We start from the raw sequence: 17,207 nt of genomic DNA, 5'->3' as shown, positions 1-17,207 counted from the left end.
AGGCTGCACCACAGGCACTGCGTGTGTGTGCCCCAACGTGTCCATAAAAGCCAGGCAGACAGGTCCCCCCCAGACAGGATGACTCCATGCCACGTCCAGGGCTGAGAAGGGAAACCGCAATGAGTGCCAGGGCCGGGCCCCGGAGACCCTCCACTCCTGGGGCAAGCAGGGCCGGCCCCACGCTGCCCTGGCATCCAGGGCACAAGCGGCCGGCCTCGCCCTTAGCCTCGGTCCTCCACGCGCAGCCTTGTTCTGCGACTACTACAACCCCCACGGGGAGTGCGAGTGGCACTACCAGCCCTGCGGGGCGCCCTGCCTGCGGACCTGCCGCAACCCCAGTGGACGCTGCCTGATGGACCTGCCAGGCCAGGAAGGTGAGGGGCAGGCTGTCGGGGGGGCTGTATCTCATCACCCCAGGACATCGCACGGGTGTCAGGGGCTGGGTGGGTGCCAGGGGGGTGTGGGCCCCTTCCACCGGCACACCGCACCCCCCCCCAGCCCCAGGTCAGGGCAGCATGGACCCCCTGGCCCAAGAGGGTGAGCCGTCTCCCCACCCCCCCCACCCCCGTGCCTGCCCCAGGCTGCTACCCGAAGTGTCCGCCCAGCAAGCCGTTCTTCAGTGAGGACCAGATGAGGTGTGTGGCCCAGTGTGGCTGCTACGATGACGACGAGAACTACTACGATGTTGGTACCAAGGTCCCCACGGCAGAGAACTGCCAGAGCTGGTGAGGGGCGGGGCCTGGTGGGATGGGGGCGGAGCTGGGCGGGCGGGGCCGGGCGCCTCCCCCTTTCCCTCCCCCCTCGCAGGCTCTCAGCTCCTCTCTCTCCTCCAGTAACTGCACCCCGGGCGGCGTCCAATGCACATACAGCCTCGCGGGTAAGGAGGGGTCTGGTTGGTTAGGGGCTGGGGGCGGGGGCTGGGGCTCCCGCTGAGCGCTGAGCGCTGCACCTGCCGCGTCGTGCAGCCTGCACGTGCACGTACGAGGGCAGGACCTACAGCTACGAGGACGTCGTCTACAACACGACCGACGGGCTGGGTGCCTGCTTGGTGGCTGTCTGCGGGAGCAACGGGACCATCACGCGGACGACCGTGGAATGTCGCGTCACGCCGTCCACCACGCCTTTCACCTTCACCTCGACGGCGGCTCCGCCCTCCACGACAGGTGAGCTGACCTGGGAAGGAAGCCGCCGTCCGGGCCAGGAGGGAAGACCCAGCAGGCGCTCGGTGCCGAGTCCTGGGCGCGAGGGATGGCCCAGGATCCCGCCGAGACCCGAGGGCCCGGGACCCGCCACCCTCCTCCTGGGCGTGGCTAACAAGGACGCCCCCTCCCCACAGGTCCGGTCCCCACGCTCTCCACCGTGTGCGTGCAAGAGCTGTGCCACTGGTCTGCCTGGTACGACAGCGGCCGCCCGGAGCCGGGCATGGGAGGTGGGGACTTCGAGACATTTGCAAACCTGAGGCAGAGGGGTCACCAGGTCTGCCCGGCGCCAGCCGGAGTCGAGTGCCGTGCACAGCTGCTTCCAGACACGCCCCTGGAGCAGCTGGGCCAGAAGGTGGAGTGCAGCCCCCGGCTCGGGCTCAGGTGCCTCAACAGCGAGCAGGACCCTCCGCTCTGCCACAACTATGAGCTGCGGGTGCTCTGCTGCGACTACGTGCCCTGCGGCACCAGCCAGAAGCCGACCCTCCTGCCCCGGCCCACCTCCCCCGTCCAGGCGACCACAGCCCTGACCTCACCGACGACACAGACCCGGGTGACAAGCGGCTCCGAGGTCCCCGGCACCACCTGCCAGCCCCGCTGTCAGTGGACGGAGTGGTTCGATGAGGATTACCCCAAGTCCGAGGAGGCTGGGGGCGACATCGAGTCATACGACAGGATCAGGAGCGCGGGGGGCGACGTGTGCGAGCGGCCGCAGGACATAGAGTGCCGGGCGGTGAACTTCCCGGACAGGAGGCCCGAGGAGCTGGGGCAGCTCGTGCACTGCGACCCCAGCTTCGGCCTGGTCTGCAGGAATGACGAGCAGATGGGCCTATTCAAGATGTGCTACAACTACCGGATCCGTCTGCTGTGCTGCAGCCACAGCCACTGCGGGGAGCCCACCCCTGCCACCGCCAGTGCCGCCACAGCCACCTCCACCTCCATCGCCACCACCACCTCCACTGCTACCCCTGCCACCGCCAGCGCCACCATGGCCACAGCCACCACCACCTCCACTGCCACCCCTGCCACCGCCACCATAGCCACAGCCACCACCACCTCCACTGCCACCCCTGCCACCACCAGTGCCACCACCGTCATAGCCACTACCTCCTCCACTACCACCTCCACCACAGCCACCACCTCCACCTCCACTGCCACCCCTGCCACCACCAGTGCCACCACAGCCACAGCCACTACCTCCTCCACTGCCCCCACCACCACAGCCACCACCACCTCCACTGACACTGCCACCACTGAAGCCACCACCACCACCACCTCCACCTCCACTGCCACCCCTGCCCCCACCACCACAGCCATCTCCACTTCCACTGCCACCGCCCCCACCACCACAGCCACAGCCACCACCACCTCCACTGCCACTGCCACTGCCACCACTGAAGCCACCAGCAGCCAGGGCACGACTGGCTGCGAGCCCAAGTGCGAGTGGACAGAATGGTTTGACGTGGACTTCCCCACCTCGGGGGTCACGGGCGGAGACATGGAGACCTACGACAACATCAGGGCCGCTGGCGGCAAGATGTGCCGGGAGCCGCGGAAGATTGAGTGCCGGGCAGAGAACTACCCGGAGGTGAGCCTGGACCAGATCGGGCAGGTGGTGAGCTGCAGCCTGCAGGCCGGGCTGGTCTGCAGGAACCGGGACCAGAGGGGGCCGTTCACCATGTGCTTCAACTACAACGTCCGTGTGCTCTGCTGCGACGGCGCCGGCCGCTGCCCCACCTCCACCGCTCCCCCGCCCGTGCCGTCCACCTGGGGCCTGACCACGACGGCCGGGCCTGCCTCGTCCAGTGCCCCCCACACAGCCACCCTGGCCACCTCCCCCATACAGACCACACCTGAGTCCTTGGCCACCAGCCCCTCCTTGGGGACCACCCTGCCCTCCAGCTCCTGGAAGCCCAGCTCCGTCTCACCCACACCAATGTCCCCGACCTCGGGGCCCTGCACGCCACAGTGCACGTGGACAGACTGGTTCGACGTGGACTATCCCTCTCTGGGCCCCAATGGCGGCGACTTTGAGACCTACACCAACATCCGGGAGGCGGGCGGGCTCCTCTGCGAGCGGCCCCTGGACCTGGAGTGCCGGGCCTCGTCGCTACCCGACGTGCCCCTGCGGCAGCTGGGCCAGGTGGTGCGGTGCCGGCTGGAGGAGGGCCTGGTGTGCCGCAACCGCGACCAGGACAGCTGGTTCAAGGTGTGCCTCAACTACCAAGTCCGCGTGCTCTGCTGTGACGACTACCGCCACTGCCCCAGCACCCCGGCCACCACCACAGTGACTCTCCCGGGGCCCAGCCCGAGGCCGCTCTCCCCAACAGCCTCCAGTCCTACCATCCCCCACACAGCCCGAACCACAGCGACGACCAGCTGCCAGCCGACATGCCGCTGGACCGACTGGCTGGACACAGACCAGCCCCTGCCTGGCCGCTATGGGGGCGACATTGAGACCTACTACCACATCAGGCAGGCGGGCGGGCAGCTCTGCGAGGAGCCGGACGCCATCCAGTGCGAGGCCGTCCTGTCGCCAGGGGTGCCCCTGGAGGCGCTGGGCCAGGTGGTACAGTGCGCCCGTGAGTATGGCTTCATCTGCAGGAACAGTCGGCAGCGGGCGGGCGAGTCCTGCCTCAACTACCACATCCGCGTGCACTGCTGCGATGACTACAGCCACTGCCACTCCACACCCGGCACCACGGCGGTCGCCTCCCCGTCTTCAGGGGGCACCCTCACCCCAGTGAGGCCCACCACCAGGGCCACCACCCTTGTGAGGCCCTCCACGGCCTCCAGCGGCACCTCCCCGGCCAGTGAGCCCACCACCAGGCCCTGGGAGACCCTGTCTGGACGCACCAGCACTGTGACCAGCACCACCAGGGCCACCTCAAGCCCAGGGGCCAGCACCAGACCCTCCCCATCGACCCCCATTCCCGTGACCACCAGCTCCCTGCAGGGCACCACCCCGGGCCCTTCTACAGCCGTCCCCACGGCTACAGGCTCTGCGATTAAGGCTCCCACCTCGTCCATCACGACCTCCAGCACCACGACCTCCGTGGCCACGCCCACTGCCTGTCAGCCTCGCTGTGCCTGGACCGACTGGCTGGACCAGAGCTACCCCATGCCCGGCGCCTCCGGAGGGGACTTTGAGACCTACGCCAACATGCAGGCAGCCGGCAGGCCCGTCTGCGCGCGGCCCGAGGGCCTGGAGTGTCGGGCCCAGAGGCTGCCCGACGTGCCCCTGGAGCAGCTGGGCCAGGTGGTGCAGTGCCAGCTGGAGGAGGGCCTGGTGTGCCGCAACCGCGACCAGGGCGGCCGCTTCAAGATGTGCTTCAACTACCAGATCCGCGTGCTCTGTTGTGACGACTACAGCCACTGCCCCAGCACGGCCATGCCCACCAGCACAGCCATGCCCACCAGTACGGGCCAGCGGACTTCCGGGCCCACCGAGGTCAGCACCACGGCCACCACCCTGTCACCCCACTCGTCCCCCAGGATCACAGAGAGTGTCCCGGCCACCCAGACGGCTCGCACCTCCCTCAGGACCACCCAGTGGCGCTCTGTCCCAAGTCCCTCTGCCTCCACAGGGACCCTGACCACAACTGCCAAGCCAGCCTCGCCCAGTGCCCCCCACGTGGCCACCTCCCCCATTCAGACCACCCCTGGGACCCCATCCTCCAGTTCCATCTTTGGGACCTCCCTGCCCACCAGCTCCCTGAGGCCGACCCCGACATCCACGACCTCCATGACCTCCACGACCCGTGGGGCCTGCACGCCACGGTGCACGTGGACAGACTGGCTCGACGAGGACTACCCCACCCCGGTTCCCGACGGCGGGGACTTTGAGACCCTCTCTGTCCTCCGCGCTGCCGGCCACAGCTTCTGCGAGCAGCCTCAGGACATCGAGTGCCGAGCAGAGAAGTTGCCGGACGCGAGCCTGGAGGACGTGGGCCAGGTGGTGCAGTGCGACGTGCGCTTCGGGCTGGTGTGCCGCAACCGCGACCAGGGCGGCCGCTTCAGGATGTGCCTCAACTACCACGTGCATCTGCTCTGCTGTGACTACAGCCACTGCCCCTCCACGCCCGGCACCACGGTGGTCCCCTCCCCGTCTTCAGGAGGCACCCTCACCCCGGTGACGCCCACCACGAGGGCCACCACCCTTGTGGGGCCCTCCACTGCCTCCAGCGGCACCTCCCCGGCCAGTGAGCCCACCACCAGGCCCTGGAAGACCCTGTCTGGACGCACCAGCACTGTGACCAGCACCACCAGGGCCACCTCCAGCCCAGGGGCCAGCACCAGACCCTCCCCATCGACCCCCATTCCCGTGTCCACCAGCTCCCTGCCGGGCACCACCCCGGGCCCTTCTACAGCCGTCCCCACAGCTACAGGCTCTGCGATTAAGGCTCCCACCTCGTCCATCACGACCTCCAGCACCACGACCTCTGTGGCCACGCCCACTGCCTGTCAGCCTCGCTGTGCCTGGACCGACTGGCTGGACCAGAGCTACCCCATGCCCGGCGCCTCCGGAGGGGACTTTGAGACATACGCCAACATGCAGGCAGCCGGCAGGCCCGTCTGCGCGCGGCCCGAGGGCCTGGAGTGCCGGGCCGAGAGGCTGCCCGACGTGCCCCTGGAGCAGCTGGGCCAGGTGGTGCAGTGCCAGCTGGAGGAGGGCCTGGTGTGCCGCAACCGCGACCAGGGCGGCCGCTTCAAGATGTGTTTCAACTACCAGATCCGCGTGCTCTGCTGTGACGACTACAGCCACTGCCCCAGCACGGCCATGCCCACCAGCACGGCCACGCCCACCAGCACGGGCCAGCGGACTTCCGGGCCCACCGAGGTCAGCACCACGGCCACCACCCTGTCACCCCACTCGTCCCCCAGGATCACAGAGAGTGTCCCGGCCACCCAGACGGCTCGCACCTCCCTCAGGACCACCCAGTGGCGCTCTGTCCCAAGTCCCTCTGCCTCCACAGGGACCCTGACCACAACTGCCAAGCCAGCCTCGCCCAGTGCCCCCCACGTGGCCACCTCCCCCATTCAGACCACCCCTGGGACCCCATCCTCCAGTTCCATCTTTGGGACCTCCCTGCCCACCAGCTCCCTGAGGCCGACCCCGACATCCACGACCTCCATGACCTCCACGACCCGTGGGGCCTGCACGCCACGGTGCACGTGGACAGACTGGCTCGACGAGGACTACCCCACCCCGGTTCCCGACGGCGGGGACTTTGAGACCCTCTCTGTCCTCCGCGCTGCCGGCCACAGCTTCTGCGAGCAGCCTCAGGACATCGAGTGCCGAGCAGAGAAGTTGCCGGACGCGAGCCTGGAGGACGTGGGCCAGGTGGTGCAGTGCGACGTGCGCTTCGGGCTGGTGTGCCGCAACCGCGACCAGGGCGGCCGCTTCAGGATGTGCCTCAACTACCACGTGCGTCTGCTCTGCTGTGACTACAGCCACTGCCCCTCCACGCCCGGCACCACGGTGGTCCCCTCCCCGTCTTCAGGAGGCACCCTCACCCCGGTGACGCCCACCACCAGGGCCACCACCCTTGTGGGGCCCTCCACTGCCTCCAGCGGCACCTCCCCGGCCAGTGAGCCCACCACCAGGCCCTGGAAGACCCTGTCTGGACGCACCAGCACTGTGACCAGCACCACCAGGGCCACCTCAAGCCCAGGGGCCAGCACCAGACCCTCCCCATCGACCCCCATTCCCGTGACCACCAGCTCCCTGCCGGGCACCACCCCGGGCCCTTCTACAGCCGTCCCCACGGCTACAGGCTCTGCGATTAAGGCTCCCACCTCGTCCATCACGACCTCCAGCACCACGACCTCTGTGGCCACGCCCACTGCCTGTCAGCCTCGCTGTGCCTGGACCGACTGGCTGGACCAGAGCTACCCCATGCCCGGCGCCTCCGGAGGGGACTTTGAGACATACGCCAACATGCAGGCAGCCGGCAGGCCCGTCTGCGCGCGGCCCGAGGGCCTGGAGTGCCGGGCCGAGAGGCTGCCCGACGTGCCCCTGGAGCAGCTGGGCCAGGTGGTGCAGTGCCAGCTGGAGGAGGGCCTGGTGTGCCGCAACCGCGACCAGGGCGGCCGCTTCAAGATGTGTTTCAACTACCAGATCCGCGTGCTCTGTTGTGACGACTACAGCCACTGCCCCAGCACGGCCATGCCCACCAGCACGGCCACGCCCACCAGCACGGCCACGCCCACCAGCACGGCCATGCCCACCAGCACAGCCATGCCCACCAGCACGGGCCAGCGGACTTCCGGGCCCACCGAGGTCAGCACCACAGCCACCACCATGTCACCCCACTCGTCCCCCAGGATCACAGAGAGTGTCCCGGCCACCCAGACGGCTCGCACCTCCCTCAGGACCACCCAGTGGCGCTCTGTCCCAAGTCCCTCTGCCTCCACAGGGACCCTGACCACAACTGCCAAGCCAGCCTCGCCCAGTGCCCCCCACGTGGCCACCTCCCCCATTCAGACCACTCCTGGGACCCCGTCCTCCAGTTCCACCCCTGGGACCACCCTGCACACCAGCTCCCTGAAGCCGACCATGACCTCCATGACCTCCATGACCTCCACGACCTCCATGGCCTCCATGACCTCTGTGACCTGCACGCCACGGTGCCTGTGGACTGACTGGTATGACGCTGACTATCCCACGCCCGGACACGATGGCGGGGACTTTGAGACCCTCTCTGTCCTCCGCGCTGCCGGCCACAGCTTCTGCGAGCAACCTCAGGACATCGAGTGCCGAGCAGAGAAGTTGCCGGACGCGAGCCTGGAGGACGTGGGCCAGGTGGTGCAGTGCGACGTGCGCTTCGGGCTGGTGTGCCGCAACCGCGACCAGGGCGGCCGCTTCAGGATGTGCCTCAACTACCACGTGCGTCTGCTCTGCTGTGACTACAGCCACTGCCCCTCCACGCCCGGCACCACGGTGGTCCCCTCCCCGTCTTCAGGGGGCACCCTCACCCCGGTGACGCCCACCACCAGGGCCACCACCCTTGTGGGGCCCTCCACTGCCTCCAGCGGCACCTCCCCGGCCAGTGAGCCCACCACCAGGCCCTGGAAGACCCTGTCTGGACGCACCAGCACTGTGACCAGCACCACCAGGGCCACCTCAAGCCCAGGGGCCAGCACCAGACCCTCCCCATCGACCCCCATTCCCGTGACCACCAGCTCCCTGCAGGGCACCACCCCGGGCCCTTCTACAGCCGTCCCCACGGCTACAGGCTCTGCGATTAAGGCTCCCACCTCGTCCATCACGACCTCCAGCACCACGACCTCCGTGGCCACGCCCACTGCCTGTCAGCCTCGCTGTGCCTGGACCGACTGGCTGGACCAGAGCTACCCCATGCCCGGCGCCTCCGGAGGGGACTTTGAGACCTACGCCAACATGCAGGCAGCCGGCAGGCCCGTCTGCGCGCGGCCCGAGGGCCTGGAGTGCCGGGCCGAGAGGCTGCCCGACGTGCCCCTGGAGCAGCTGGGCCAGGTGGTGCAGTGCCAGCTGGAGGAGGGCCTGGTGTGCCGCAACCGCGACCAGGGCGGCCGCTTCAAGATGTGTTTCAACTACCAGATCCGCGTGCTCTGCTGTGACGACTACAGCCACTGCCCCAGCACGGCCATGCCCACCAGCACGGCCACGCCCACCAGCACGGGCCAGCGGACTTCCGGGCCCACCGAGGTCAGCACCACGGCCACCACCCTGTCACCCCACTCGTCCCCCAGGATCACAGAGAGTGTCCCGGCCACCCAGACGGCTCGCACCTCCCTCAGGACCACCCAGTGGCGCTCTGTCCCAAGTCCCTCTGCCTCCACAGGGACCCTGACCACAACTGCCAAGCCAGCCTCGCCCAGTGCCCCCCACGTGGCCACCTCCCCCATTCAGACCACCCCTGGGACCCCGTCCTCCAGTCCCATCTTTGGGACCTCCCTGCCCACCAGCTCCCTGAGGCCGACCCCGACATCCACGACCTCCATGACCTCCACGACCCGTGGGGCCTGCACGCCACGGTGCACGTGGACAGACTGGCTCGACGAGGACTACCCCACCCCGGTTCCCGACGGCGGGGACTTTGAGACCCTCTCTGTCCTCCGCGCTGCCGGCCACAGCTTCTGCGAGCAGCCTCAGGACATCGAGTGCCGAGCAGAGAAGTTGCCGGACGCGAGCCTGGAGGACGTGGGCCAGGTGGTGCAGTGCGACGTGCGCTTCGGGCTGGTGTGCCGCAACCGCGACCAGGGCGGCCGCTTCAGGATGTGCCTCAACTACCACGTGCGTCTGCTCTGCTGTGACAGCCACTGCCCGTCCTCAGCCCCGGAGACCACCATGTCCCCGTGGCTCCCCAGCACCCCTGAGCCCAGCGCCTCACCCAGCCCACCCGTCTCTACCACACCCTGCCGGTGCCGGGCGTTTGGACAGCTGTTCTCACCAGGTGTGTGGAGCACTGTCCCCGCCCGAGGATAGTCCACCCGGCACCCCATTCCGGGGTCTCTGCCCCGCCCATTGGCAGGTGCTGTGGAGGCCACGCTGGCTGACGGGCGTGTCCGATCTTCTCGATTCCCCCCTCCCCCCCAGGGGACGTCGTCTACAACAGGACCGACAAGGCTGGCTGCCACTTCTACGCCATCTGCAACCAGCACTGCGAGCTCGACCGCTTCCAGGGCGCCTGCCCCACCTCCTCGCCCCAGGAGCTCCTGACGGCGACCTGGGTGCCCCTGACCTTTCCATCTCCTGGCTGTGACCTTGTGGACCCTCCCCGCCAGGTGCGTGCCCTTCCTCCCCGCCTTGCCTGCTGTCCTGTGCACGCGGTCAGGGGCTGCCGCTGGCTCCCGTGGGGCGGGCCCCAGCCCCGGGGTGACCCCTCCAGGGGGCGCCCTGTTGGGAGGGAGGCGGGGGCCTGGGGCTGGGCTCCCGAGGCCGTGGCAGGTGGCCGAGCCGTGCCTGCTGCCCACAGGTGAATGAGACCTGGACGCTGGAGGACTGCACGGTGGCGCGGTGCGAGGGCGACAACCACATCGTCCTGCTGGAGCCACAGCCCGTGGCCCAGGTCTCCTGTGTGAACGGACACCTGCCGGTCAAGGTGCAGAGCCCGCAGGAGCCCTGCCAGTTCCACTACGAGTGCGAATGTGAGGCCCGGGCCGGGCGGGGCGGGGCGGGGCAGTGCTGACTGGCACACAAGGGGCCGCCGGGTGTGCTGGGGGCCGAAAAGGGGCTCGAGGGCCCGCCTCCCAGGGTCCTGAGCGCCTTTCGCGGGGCTGCCCCAGGAGGGACCACAGACAGAGGCTCCCCAGCAGCGGGAGGGATTGTCCCATCCCCAAGACCGCTCCTCCCTGCATCTCCAGGGAAGGTCCTTCCTGTCTCTTCCCCGTCCTGTCCGGGCCCTGGCCTCTCACCGTCGCTGCCCTGCCTTCAGGCGGCACCTCCCCTCCCCTCCCCTCCCTGGCCCCTGGGAGGGCACTCACCACTAGGCGGAGGGCCCCCGGGTGCCCCAGGAGGTCCCATCCGCAGCTGAGCGGCAGGTCCCTTCCTAGGGCCTCCAGGGCCCACTCGCCCGTTTCACCAGGGGCGCAGAGGCCGGGGTGAGGACACGCCGAGGCGGCCGTGCATGTGGCACTGGGTGAGGGACTGTGTGCGTCCGCAGGCTCCTGCAGCAGCTGGGGGGACTCCCACTACATCACCTTCGACGGCACCCCCTACTCCTTCCGGGACAACTGCACGCACGTGCTCATGAGAGAGATCTGGCCCCGGCACGGGAACCTCACCATCCTCCTGGACAACCACCACTGCGGGGCCGCGGCCTCCGCCAGCTGCCCGCGCGCCCTCAGCATCCGCTATGAGTCCTCAGAGGTCGTCCTCACCACCGAGACTGCAGCCAGCGGGCAGGAGGAGGGCCTGGTGCGTGCGGGCGGGCACGGTGGGCAGGACCCCGCCTGAGGGGAGCCCCTGCACCTGGTGGGCTGAGGGGATGGGCCCGGACCCCCGGTGACGGTCCGCACTGCGCCCCCCAGATCCTGTTCGACCACGTGCGGGTGAGCCAGGGCTTCAGCAAGGACGGCGTGAGCGTGTCCATGACGGCGAGCACCACGATGCGTGTGGACATCCCAGCCGTCGGGGCCAGCATCACCTTCGACGGGCAGGTCTTCCAAGTCCAGCTGTCCTACAGCCACTTCAGCCACAACACCGAGGGCCAGTGCGGTGAGCGGGACACGCGGGCCCTGCAGGGCGCCACCCGCCCCTCCCTCCGCGTCCTGCCCAGGGCCCCCAGGTGGCATCTCCACCCCCCAGATTTGCCACCCCCCCCCACCCCCCGCCGCCTGCCCCAGGCCAGAGCTGCCTCTCACTCAGCAACCAACCGAGTGGCCCCGGGAGGTGGGGGGGAAGGCCGCCCCGCGATGAACCTCCCGGCCCTGCCCCAGGCACCTGCACCAACAGCAAGACGGACGACTGCCGCCTGCCTGACGGCACCATCGCCCCCACCTGCCAGGACATGGCCAGCGCCTGGCTGGTCCCCGAGACCAACAAGGAAGGCTGCTGGGCACCCACAGGCCCGCCCGCGACCACCAGCCCCCCATCCCCGGCACCCACCAAGCCCACCTCCACCCCATGCCCCCCAGCGCCCCTCTGCGAGCTGATGCTGAGCCAGTGAGTCCCTCCTGAGGGCATGGTCACCCTGGGGCAGTGACCCCGTCGGGGCGGGACCCAGCTCTGCTCCGACCTCTGACCTCTGGCTACCCTGCCCTGCCCCTGCCGCAGCCTCTTCGCCGAGTGCCACAACCTCATCCCGCCCGGCCTGTTCTTCAGCGCCTGCGTCCAGGACGCCTGCCAGGCCGGCCACCCCGGGGTGCCCTGCCAGAGCCTGGAGGCCTACGCGGCGCTCTGCCGTGCCCGGGGCGCCTGCAGCGACTGGCGAAACGCCACCGGCGGGTTGTGCGGTGAGTTGGGGGCGGCCGCGGGGGGGCCCTGGCCTCCTCGGCCCACCTGACACTGTCTCTGCCCCCAGAGCTCCCCTGCCCACCCGAGAAGGTGTACAAGCCGTGCGGCCCAGTGCAGCCCGCGTCCTGCGACTTCAGGTGAGCGCCGGCCAGGCTGCCGAGGGTCTGGGCCCAGCCAGGAGGGCCAGGATCTCTGGGTGCCCTTCCCCCACCGGACCTCCCACTTTGGCCCCAGGGGACGTCCAGGGCAACTGACCAACCCCATCCAAGCCCGCGGCTCCCCCTCCCCGTGGATGCCCGTCCACAGGGGTGCAGGGCCCAGGACTGCCTCCTCCCCTCACAGGACCCAGAGCCCGGAGAGCACGGGGCTGGCGGAGGGCTGCTTCTGCCCCGACGGACAGACCCTCTTCAACTCCCACACGGATGTCTGTGTGCCCGAGTGCCGTAAGCACACCCCGGCCCCGGCCCCTGACCCCGTCCTGGTGAGGCGGTCGGGGGGAGGCACAGGCCAGACGTCCCTGTCCCAGGCCTGTGCTGGGCCCGTCCCGCCTCGATGTCAATGGCAGCCTCAGCCCAGCGCCAGCCCGTCTGCCGGCAGCCACGCGGCCTGGAGCCCTTGGTTCCCCGGGGCTTCCGTTCCCAGGGGGACGACAGAGGCTGGGGAGTGGCCAGGCCCGGGAGGACCTGTCCCTGTGGCCTGTGGCCTCTGCCACCGGCTGTGAACCCCAGGACCCCCCGTGACCCCCCTTCTCCTTCTCTTCCAGCCTGCGTGGGACCAGATGGGTTCCCCAAATTTGTGAGTGGTTCTGCCCCCAGCCGGCCCCACCTCACTCACCTCAGCTTGGGCGGGCGGGCGCTCTGCCAGGGCTGGTGTGGGCGCCTGGGTGTGCATGCGTCCCTGTTGCAGGGCTGCTCGGAGATGGGGCTGGGGGCGAGGGCCGCCCTGGCCGCGCTGAGGCTGGGCCTGAGTCCTCAGGGTCCCTGACCTGGTCTGTTGCAGCCTGGAGAGCGATGGGTCAGCAACTGCCAGGCCTGCGTGTGCGACGTGGGCTCCGTGTCGGTGCAGTGCGTGCCCGTGCAGTGTGATGCCCGGGAACTGCCCCGCGAGTGCGGCCAGACTGGCTTCGTGGCCGTGACCAGGCCCCTGGCGGACAACCCGTGCTGCCAGGAGACGCTGTGTGGTGAGCCCTGCCCTGTGGGACGGCGGGTGGGGGCCCGAGAGGAGGGCGCAGGGCACAGACACCAGCCGGCAGGGCCTGCAGCGCAGAGGCCACTGTGGCCACGGTGTCCTGGCTGGACCCCTGCGCTGGGGCGGCCTCTGGGGGCTTCATTTTCCCCTAAAAATGAAGCTGGTGACTGCGGTCTGCCCAGGCCCTGGGGCAGGATCAGGGAGGGGGAACCCAGAAGGGCCACATTGAATGGTCAGCCCCCTGGACAAGTACTTCCTTGGCTCCAACATGGGGAACCCCGTTACACTGGGAACTAGTTGGGTAGGGAGGGCGAGGTCCCCCCGACAGCACCCGCCTCTCCGCCTCTCCGCAGTCTGCAACACGACCAGCTGCCCCCAGAGCACCCCGGCATGTGGGCCAGGAGAGGAGCTCGCCCCCATCCAGGAGGAGGGCGGCTGCTGCACAACCTTCAGCTGCCGTGAGTGGGGGGCGGGGGGAGCGCTCTGGGTGTTGCTTGGGCCAGGAGTGTCCTCTCCCCGCCTCCCCCCACCCCCCACTCCCTCCGCCAGGCAGGCCCTCAGCCTTCCCTTTGCTTCCAGGGCCCAAGCTGTGCACCTACAACGGCACTGTCTATGGGGTAAGGCTCTGTGGCCGGGGCGGGGGAGGGGGGGGTGGCAGGGCTCTGTACATCCACTGTGGGGCGCCCAGGCCCCTCTGGACACCACGCTTCGTCTCCAATGCCCAGTCTGTCTGCCCTCCCGCTATGAGAGCAGATGAAGGGAGCAGCTCGGGGCCACTTAGAGCTGGGGGGGGGGGGGGGGCCTGGGAGAGGCGCCTGTGCCCGGGCCAGGCAGAGTTTAGCTTCAGGGTCTCCCAGCAGCTTCCTCCCAGGAAGGGGAAGGTCCTCGGGCAGCACACACCTCCCAGCGCCTGCTGCCCGCCCGGGATGCCTGCCCACGCCGGGCCCTGCCCTGCCCAGGGTCCTGCTTCTCTCCTGGTCGGTGCCGGAGGGGGGCACATCCATAATTCCATCTGAAGAAGAAAGAACCACCCCTCTGGGCCTCGTCTTTTCCGAGCCCACCTGGCCGCAGGCAGGGTCCTGTGATGGGGCCGGACAACCCCGGGGGGGGGGGGGTGCAGCCTGTGGGGCCCCGACAGCCCAGCCACAGGACAGCGGGGAGCGAGGCCAGGACCAGGACGTGTACGTGATGCTCAGCATTTATTTGAAAAGTTGGGGCTGGTGAGCAGAGCAGGGCTTCAGGGCACTGACCCTCCCCCCCCCTCCGGCCATCAGAGCCTCGGCCCCAGGTCCAGACACCGGCAGGCAGCACCCCCGATGTGGCTCCGGAGGCAGCGGGCTGGGGGGACCGCTGCCCGTGCAGGGTCTGCACAGGGGCCACCCAGTCACCCCCCCCTTCCTCCTACCCCTGCAGGTCGGTGCAACCTTCCCAGCGGCCACTCCCTGCCACACGTGCACCTGCCTGTCCGAGGACGCCCAGGGCCCCACTGTGCAGTGTGCAGAGGACATCTGCAACACCACCTGTCCCCTGGTGAGCCTGCCCCGGGCAGACAGAGCCCTGGCGCCCCCCTCCCCGCACCGCAGCACCTTCAAGTCAGTGGTACCTGACCCCAGGGGGGTCCTCCAGCTCAGCCTTTGCCGCTTCCCCAAAGGGAGGGTGCAGAGCAGGAAAATGGTGGCCGACAGGGTGGGCGGCGCTGGGACAGGTTCCAGGCAGGCAGAAGAGGGGAGGGGCCGGAAGCAGGGGTGAGGCTGAGGCAAGACAGGGGGCACCCTGACCCTCAGAGCCAGGCCTGGTCAAGCTTTTACCCTCGGGCCATGATTTCAGAGTGTGGGGGCAGCTGATGGGGCTGCCAGGCCCTTGGGGTGTGGAGGGGCAGGAGGCCTGGGGGTGCAGACGTGACCACCCTCTGGCCCCCAGGGTTTCGAGTATGTGACGGTGGCCGGGCAGTGCTGTGGGGAGTGCGTGCAGAAGGCCTGCCTCACGCCCGACGGCGGGCTGGTCCAGGTAAGCGGGATCTCAGCCCTCACCCAGCAGCCCCTCCCTCCAGGCCTTCTGGGCCGTGAGAAAATCCCGACCCGACTCTCCCCTCTGTGCGTTTCAGCCCAATGAGACCTGGATCAACAGCCTGGTGGACAACTGCACCGAGTACCACTGCCAGGCCGAGCACGGGGTCCCCGTGCTGATCCTCAGGCCGACGCCCTGCCCAGACGTGTCCAGCTGCATGGTGTGTGCCCCTGGGGATCTGGCCAGCCTGGTGGCCTCGGGCCTTGCCCTGGCGGCCCCGCCCACACTGTGCCCTGGAAATCCTGCCCAGGCCGCTTTCTGGAGGCCACGTCCTCCTACAGGCCCCGCCCCTACGTCCTGGCCTCGCCCCCAGCCCTCCCTCTGTCCCCCTTTGCAGGGCATCCTCAGGAAAACCGGCTGCTGCTACGTCTGCGAGGAAGTGGGTAAGTCGGGGCGCCTCTGCCCCTGTCCTCCAGCTCCCTCCGACCTCTGCCCATGGGCTCCTGCCCTGACCCCTGGGAGGGAGCGGCCGGTCTGGGTCCTCAGGGACCCCCACCTCTGCCTTTCCTCTGTGCAGACTCCTGCCAGGTCCGCCTCAACAGGACGGTGCTGGAGCACCAGGGCTGCCAGGCCCCCGTCAACCTCACCTTCTGCGAGGGCTCCTGCCCAGGAGTGTCCAAGTGAGTGGCCCCGCACCCCCAGCCGCCTCCGCCCACCGAGGGGAACTCCTACCTGCAAGCAGAGAGCCCGCCCCAGCACACATCACCTCCCAGGGCCCCCTGTGGCCCTGGCCTGGGCTTGCCGCCCTGAGCTGGGTCAGGAGGGCCCAGGAGGAAAGGGGGCCCCGAGGAGCCCCTCTCCACATCCGTTGGCACAAGCCTGGGGCCTCCGACCCGCAGAGCCAGGCCTGGACACGCTGGGCAGAGACGGGCGCCGTGTCCAGGCGCCTGGCGCCGTGTCCACCTGGGGGTGGGCAGACCCAGGGTCCTCCTCGGGCCAGGCTCGGGGCGGAGCTGCGGGTAGAGCCGAGCGGCGGGCTGCGGCCAGCTGTGAGCCTCGGCCAGAGAGGCGGGGAGCAGGGTCCAGGGCAGGTTCCTGGAGGGGCCTGTGGGGTCAGCAAGTTTGAGGAGCTGTTTCCGAGGGGAAAGGGTGCCTGGCAGGAAGGTAGGGGGTCAAAGTGACCCTGAATGCCCGCAGAGCTGTCCCCGGCGCGGCCAGCGAAGCCCGCGTCCTCAGACAGGCACAGGGCTGCTGGGCGAGGGCGCCGTCTCAGGGCCGTGTGCCCGCAGGTACTCCCCGGAGGCCCAGGCCATGCAGCGCCGCTGCTCCTGCTGCCAGGAGATCAGGGCCCACGAGGAGGCGGTGACCCTGCAGTGCCCTGACGGGACGGCCGTCCGGCACACCTACACCCACATCGACGAGTGCAGGTGCGACCTGGCCTGCGCACCCTCGTCGACCGCTCCTGAGCCTGGCCAAGGCTTTGCTGTCTGACCGCTGTCTGACCCCAGCCTGCCCCCCGCTCCCTCCCCCCACCTGCCCTGGCGAAGCCCACAGCCAGGACAGGGACAGAGCAGCAGAGGTCACCTCGAAGCGGGCACTAGGCAGGACGGCCCTCCGCCCACCTGCCGCCTGTCCTGCCATCGCGGCCGCTCTCATCTACAACGAGCACCCACTCGGCCCAGACCCCCCCCTTCCTCCTGTCAGAGGGACAGCCTGGGACCCCACCGCCCGCCAAGCCCCATGGAGCACGGACTCCTGCGGCCCCTCCACAGCAGACCCCGCACGGGCAGCGGTCCCCCCAGCCCGCTGCCTCCGGAGCCGCATCGGGGGTGCTGCCTGCCCGTGTCTGGACCTGGGGCCGAGGCTCTGATGGC

At 69.4% G+C, this 17,207-nt stretch overlaps 1 protein-coding gene across 1 annotated transcript in view; it reads left to right on the top strand.

The window, feature by feature from the left end:
• MUC5B (mucin 5B, oligomeric mucus/gel-forming) overlaps window positions 1-17,207 on the top strand; it is a 36,297-nt gene that overhangs the window by 17,431 nt on the left and 1,659 nt on the right. The window contains exons 26-49 of the mRNA XM_036295548.1: window positions 246-374; window positions 581-725; window positions 834-877; window positions 966-1,163; window positions 1,337-2,214; window positions 2,578-9,637; window positions 9,781-9,968; window positions 10,160-10,331; window positions 10,847-11,100; window positions 11,214-11,400; window positions 11,622-11,847; window positions 11,959-12,137; window positions 12,206-12,275; window positions 12,481-12,581; window positions 12,902-12,933; window positions 13,138-13,318; window positions 13,680-13,784; window positions 13,906-13,943; window positions 14,740-14,856; window positions 15,247-15,333; window positions 15,431-15,553; window positions 15,731-15,776; window positions 15,911-16,013; window positions 16,623-16,760. Of these exons, the coding sequence (XP_036151441.1) occupies window positions 246-374; window positions 581-725; window positions 834-877; window positions 966-1,163; window positions 1,337-2,214; window positions 2,578-9,637; window positions 9,781-9,968; window positions 10,160-10,331; window positions 10,847-11,100; window positions 11,214-11,400; window positions 11,622-11,847; window positions 11,959-12,137; window positions 12,206-12,275; window positions 12,481-12,581; window positions 12,902-12,933; window positions 13,138-13,318; window positions 13,680-13,784; window positions 13,906-13,943; window positions 14,740-14,856; window positions 15,247-15,333; window positions 15,431-15,553; window positions 15,731-15,776; window positions 15,911-16,013; window positions 16,623-16,760 (10,801 nt within the window). The remainder of the gene's footprint in view (window positions 1-245; window positions 375-580; window positions 726-833; window positions 878-965; window positions 1,164-1,336; window positions 2,215-2,577; window positions 9,638-9,780; window positions 9,969-10,159; window positions 10,332-10,846; window positions 11,101-11,213; window positions 11,401-11,621; window positions 11,848-11,958; window positions 12,138-12,205; window positions 12,276-12,480; window positions 12,582-12,901; window positions 12,934-13,137; window positions 13,319-13,679; window positions 13,785-13,905; window positions 13,944-14,739; window positions 14,857-15,246; window positions 15,334-15,430; window positions 15,554-15,730; window positions 15,777-15,910; window positions 16,014-16,622; window positions 16,761-17,207) is intronic.

This window comes from Myotis myotis, unplaced genomic scaffold, assembly GCF_014108235.1.
Source record: "Myotis myotis isolate mMyoMyo1 unplaced genomic scaffold, mMyoMyo1.p scaffold_m19_p_27, whole genome shotgun sequence".
Lineage (NCBI taxonomy): Eukaryota > Metazoa > Chordata > Mammalia > Chiroptera > Vespertilionidae > Myotis > Myotis myotis.
Note: the sequence above shows the minus strand (reverse complement) of the source record. Positions and strands in the feature narration are given on the sequence as shown.